The following is a 6,000-nucleotide window of genomic DNA, read 5'->3' as shown; positions in this document are numbered from 1 at the left end:
AAGAGTGCGCTCTAGTCCAGTTGAAGACCCTACAGAAGATTATGGAACAGATGACTATTCAGGTATGTACATTCATTTACTCTGATTGTGCATTTACTGAACACATAATAGGTTGAAGAAATTACTTGAGACTCTGCATATGTAAAATATTCAGTGAAGTGGATGCTTATTAAGATCATAACTATTTATTTCATAATTTAAAGTTAGATATTTTCATTTCTTCCATATGGGTTTGTAAGCAGAGTTATGTATTTTTAATCTACACTTAACATACTATGAAGAATGCACTGCTTTTCATATAAGTATATAAAAATATAGATGCATACTCTTGCACACGTATATATATATATACATATATATGAAGAACATTATCTTCTACATCTGTGTTGTTTCTCACTGATCCCTATAGAAATTTTCAACCTTCTCATTAGACTTGAATAGAGTTAGATTTTTGGCACTGCAGAGTAAGTCAAGTTGGCAGTTTTCTACATGTACTCCAACATTAAGAGCATTGTGTAGATGGTTAGGGCTGATGAATCTTAAGTCTACCTCTGGGAAGGAAACAGCAGGAAAAAGTTAAGTTTCAGAGTTTCTGTTACTGCAGTCTCCCTGACACAGCACATCAGACTCACAGTCCCTGTTTTAGATTGAGAGCTGCTGAACTCCTTGTTTTGGTAGGTGATGAAACCCTACTATCTGCTGTAAAGGTCACTGGCTTCTTAAGTTTTTGTATGAAACAAACTCACTTTACATCAAGCTTACCTGATGTTAGGAGAACTTTCAGGGCAGCTAACAAACTCAAAGCATTTCATTCATGAGAGAACAGTGATTCTGGAAGTTGTAACTTCACCCACGAGCTTTGTTCATCTACATAAAAGTTGTTAGTTCTCTCCTACCATAGCAGGAAGGACCTATTTGAAAACTGTGAACATAGAATCATAGAATGTCTTGAGTTAGAAGTGGCCCATTAAGCATCATCAACGCCAGCATGAGTGCGGGTGAATGGAAGACTTGATAATCAGCAAGTATTAGCTCAGGCTTTTGCAGCATGTAGCAGCAGCGGGGGAATCTGGGCCCTCATGACTGGTTCAGGTTGCATTGTGGTAGTCAGTTGGACCAGTTGTTACCCAGTTTATAACCAGAGTAGCTACTGATCATGTTTTTTATCATTGATGTTGACCTGCTTGTTATAAGAGATTTTGCTAATAATTCCTTATTACGAATTACAGAAAATTTTACACATTTCTGAATAAAATGCAGAATTAATTGTTGCTTATTAAGAAAGCATCTGTTTGGATCAAGAAATAGTTTATATTTGATAGATTCTCTAGAGGATGCCACACTTGCTAAAAATTGTAAATCACTGTGAATAAATACTGAGGCCAGGATTTGCAAGGTTTTCAGGTACTAAAAAACTTATTTTTTTTGTTGGAACCAAATTACTATCTGGAGCTCAAAACAGGGAAACAGAGGAATCACATTCTGCATTAAAATACTATGTTTTAAGGGGTGCTAAGTACTAAATGAGACGTTTTAATCCCTTCCCCCCCTATATTCTGGTTTTATTACAGGTCCCTGCAATGCAGAATGCAGTAAAGTAGGGTGTGATGGGCCAGGACCAGATCATTGTACTGACTGTCTGCACTACTACTACAAATCTAAGAACAACACACGGTAAGACCAAAAGAAAAAATCTTTACTTCATAGATTTCCTACTGTATATCTTAACTTCCTTTCCTCTTCTCTTTGCTGCAGTCATGGATAATTCATTTTCCACTGAATTTGACAAATTTTCTTAGGAGCTGAAAAAAAAAAAACCCTAGCTAATCAGAATTTTAAGTACAGCCTTCAAACATCCTTCTCTAGTTATTTCCCCATCTCTTGACTATTTGTTCATGAAGAACTATATATAAATATATGAAACTGTGATAGCTACTACAGCTTCTGTGATTGAGTTTGAACAAGATAGGAAGAAATGTAGATGGTCATAAATAATACTGTATGAATGTCTGACAAGGCATTTGCTAGTGAGACAGCATGGGAAATAAATGGAAGAGAAGAGGCAGCTTGATGCAATGCTTTAGAGGGTTGTATCTTACTAAACACATGATCATCAAAAAAGCAACAATGCTGAGAAATACTTCTGCTTTGCAGTCATGGTCCAGGAATGTGATGGCAGGTTATTTCATTAACGATTCTGCCTTCTCTTCCCTGCTGTCTGCAGGATCTGTGTTTCGACCTGCCCACCTGGTCACTACAATGCAGACAAGAAACGCTGTAAAAAATGCTCACCCAATTGTGAAACCTGTGTTGGAGGCCATAGTGACCAGTGCATGACCTGTAAATCTGGCTACTACCTGAATGAAGTAACCAATAGCTGTATTACCAGCTGCCCTGATGGGTTTTACCTGGATAAGAGTTAGTATTTCTTGTTGTTTCTTTATTTTGGGCTACAGAATTTGATCTGGGGAGGTTGCTGGAATACTTACGAGCAGGACAAGTGTATGTTGATGCGTCTATCTCTTATCCTATTTATCTTATTAAATTGTTGCCAAGTATTATCAAGAATGTCCAAAAAATATACTCCTTTATTTTAAAAAACGATGCTTAGTGGCAGGTTGTTTTTTCTGCTTGTGGCCGGGAGTAGCAGTAGCAGAACAAGGGCAGTTCAAGAGCAAGTCAGCTGCAGGACAAGTCAGAGCAGGTTATCACTACTTGAAAAAGTGACAGCCAGCACCCACATTCTGAACATGAGGCATTCCCCATTACCCCCCAGTTCAAATGGTATGGCACCAGATAAAAGAGAGAGCTGAAGAATCAACCATGGCCACTGAACTCAAGCTCTAAGAAATACAGGCTCCAAAATATGGTTGCAGTTAATGTTTCTGACAGACCTATGAACATGCAGTGATGTGATGACCCAAAAGCAGTAATTCTCTGCCATGTGAGACACGGCCTTCAGTTTCGTCTCGTGATTGCCAAGTAGACTGCCCATGTTTAACTGCCTGCTTTGGCTAGCAAAAATACTTAGATATATATTCAAACATGTGCTTAAAATTTCAGAGACTTCAGTTATCTTTAGACACATCCTTGGAAGATCAGTATGTGCTCAACAGCTTTGTTCATCTAAGTACCTAACTTTTTGCTTTCTGCACCATGAAGCTGTGTGTTCTTTTTGAGAATTAGTAAACAGAGTAACTACTTTAATTCTTCCATTTTTCACTGTGTGAGAATACAGTAGAAGGAATTCCTTTCCATCCAATTAAGAGGGATAGATGAAAATTTAGGATTAAATGGGAATATCAGTTTCTTCTTCTGAGAAAGGTACTTGACACTGCATCTCAAAAGACAGCAGGTCTGAAGAGATAGGGGTATCTCTTAAAGTAGGGAGGACTTGAGATGACAAGGCAAGTGTTAAGTAATTTATGTGTTGACTTAGTTAAGATCAGATCTGTTCATGCAGTTGCATCTTTGAGCACCAAATCAGGAAGGCAGGACAGGCTGCTTGCATGCAAAGTGTAAGAGTCTCTGGAACACATGGCAATTTTTACTGCATATCACTGCTATATGAAAAGACAATTTATGTCCATATTATGAATAGTTAATATAAATTTAAAATGTTTATTAAGATTTTTGAATAACCTCAAAGCATATTTTTCTCACGGTACAACTATAGCTTCAAATGTTTAGAAATAGAGTAAATCATTTGATGTTTGATGGAAAAGCTAATGATAGGCAGAATTTGGCTATTTTTATCTAGCTTGCTGCTTTCCTTCCTGATGTCAAGCTAGAAAACAATGTCATGTAATAATATATCCATATATTTTTATTAAACATAACTGACCAAGGTTTCCTGGGCTATTTTCTTTTTTCCCTTTGTAGATAAGATTGTTTGCCGAAAATGTAGTGAAAACTGTAAGACATGTGTCGAATTCCAAGTCTGCACAGAATGCAAACATGGCCTAAGGTAAGGAAATTATGGATGTTACTAAGCACAATACCTGAAGAGGCTTACAAGGCTGTGGATATGCAATGAAGAACATCAGATAGATATTTAACCTTGAGTAGCCCCCATTTAATGTATTCCATCACTGTTTAGATTCTAATACAGTATTTTCTTGTGCTACTGTGTGCCAGTTTGGCTAACAATGGGTTTTTAGAAGACCTTTCATTTCAGGTAAAATGAAAGCCACATGTGGAAAGCTGGCTTCTTCACTTTTTTGCCCTACAGTGTGGCAGTCAAGGATTATTTTAGGGGTAGAGCTGATGAATTGTATTAATCTTTCTGATTCATTCCTGTCATAGTTAGAAACTATTTTCTTATCTTTATTGTATTTCTTCATACATCCAGTCATTCACTTATCTCAAGCACCTCAGGCTCAATTCTATTTCAATATAGTGCGCACATATTTTAAACAGCAGTGGATTTTTTTTCTTTATAGAGGGACTTAATCATTCTTGAAACTGCTAGGTAAAACCTACAAAGCAGCAGTACACATTTCAGACTTCTTTATGAGTGAATAACCTTTTGATCCAAGCAGCAAAGGTCGAAGATCTTATAAAATTCATGACAGAATGTATGCTGGCTTTATGCCACAAAAAATATGAAGTCAGTATTCAGTACCTGTAGGGGTTCTCCTTGCAGAATACGAGTGTTTTGCAAATGTTTTAACACTGGGCTTTTACCTTCCATCAAAGTGGATTTTCATCTCTTAGTAAAAGCTGAATGTTGTTTGCTTCTAGGACATCAATAGCTGGATTCTTTTACATTTTGTAAAGGATTTCTCATTTCTGTGTATTTATGTTGCATCTAGATTTTCCAAGGGCCTGCACAATTTTTGTTATGAATACCTCTATTTTTTCAACAGTGACCATTTGAAAAGCAAATGTGATCTAATGGGAAGGAAGGCATGGGATGGGATCAGAACATTGGTCTATTTATGCTCTCTGTGAAATATCTGCTTCCCTTTTAAATTGTTATTAAATTTTCAGTTCATGTTAAGATTTTGGAGAATTTTAACAGACTCAGCATGACCTGTGTATCTGCAAAATCAAATTAGTAAATTAGCAGTTTAGAAGTTCCTACAATGAGCAAATATGTCAGGAGACCAAAGATTACATAGATTTGGGACCTTATAGGACATAGTTGTTATAGAAGAGTTATGCCCACATTTTCCTTATTTCTTAGGAACTATCCATTAACACAAACAGCAGCTTGTAGCACCACTGAAGAAAGCAGACAAGTCCATTCAGTGTGAGAAAAGGAGGAGAAATTGAAATATAAGAAATCAAAAGAACTCAAACTTCATGTTTTCTTGGGCAATATTAGCAAACTGAGATTGCTTTTTGGTAACATTTTGAAAAAACACCATCTGTGTGGGTGTGATAGATAAATGGAGCCTTGCAAGACATGCATTTCATATTCCCCAGCTGTTCAAAACTTGCTGCGGTTTTTTGCCAGAATTATCAATGGGCAGGGCCCTGGGTGGAACACTGGAGGCCTAGATTCCAGCTCTGATCCTGTTGCTGGCCCATTAAATAAACTTGGGCAAATTATTATTTTTCCCATCTGTAAAAACATGATAATGCTACCTGCCTTATAAAGTACTGTGAGGTGTGTGACAGAAAAAAAAAAATAAGAAGAGAGCAGGGGTTGTTAGGTTTGTTGAATTGCTAATTTATTTTTTTTCTAAACTAGGATCACATACATTCTTGAAAATTTCAGTGGTGCTGAAAACACATGAGTTTTGCTGGATCCGATCTATAAAATAGGGTTAGCACTCACTCAGAGTGGTAAGCTGCAGAACTGAAGAGAATTTTTAGAGAAAGAGTTAAATTGGATGAAAACTGAGCTTCCACAGAAGATTGCAAACATGTCAGAGAAGTCCTAGCTTAAAAAAACCAACCAACCAAAAAAAAAAAAAAAACCAAACAACAAAACAGCCTGCCGTAGGCAGCTTATAATATGAAATCATAAACAGCTACTTAGAGCAAAGCATG

General features: G+C 36.8%; 1 protein-coding gene across 1 annotated transcript in view; it reads left to right on the top strand.

The window, feature by feature from the left end:
- LOC104524705 (proprotein convertase subtilisin/kexin type 5-like) overlaps positions 1–6,000 on the top strand; it is a gene marked incomplete at both ends in the record, with an annotated part of 36,705 nt that overhangs the window by 6,758 nt on the left and 23,947 nt on the right. The window contains 4 exon segments of the mRNA XM_010167664.1: positions 1–62; positions 1,572–1,674; positions 2,225–2,418; positions 3,883–3,967. The exon segment at positions 1–62 is cut by the window's left edge and continues 29 nt beyond it. Of these exon segments, the coding sequence (XP_010165966.1) occupies positions 1–62; positions 1,572–1,674; positions 2,225–2,418; positions 3,883–3,967 (444 nt within the window).

This window comes from Antrostomus carolinensis, unplaced genomic scaffold (assembly GCF_000700745.2).
Source record: "Antrostomus carolinensis isolate BGI_N321 unplaced genomic scaffold, ASM70074v2 scaffold18295, whole genome shotgun sequence".
NCBI lineage: Eukaryota > Metazoa > Chordata > Aves > Caprimulgiformes > Caprimulgidae > Antrostomus > Antrostomus carolinensis.
The sequence above is the reverse complement of the archived record's forward strand: the minus strand, read 5'-3'. Positions and strand labels throughout refer to the sequence as shown.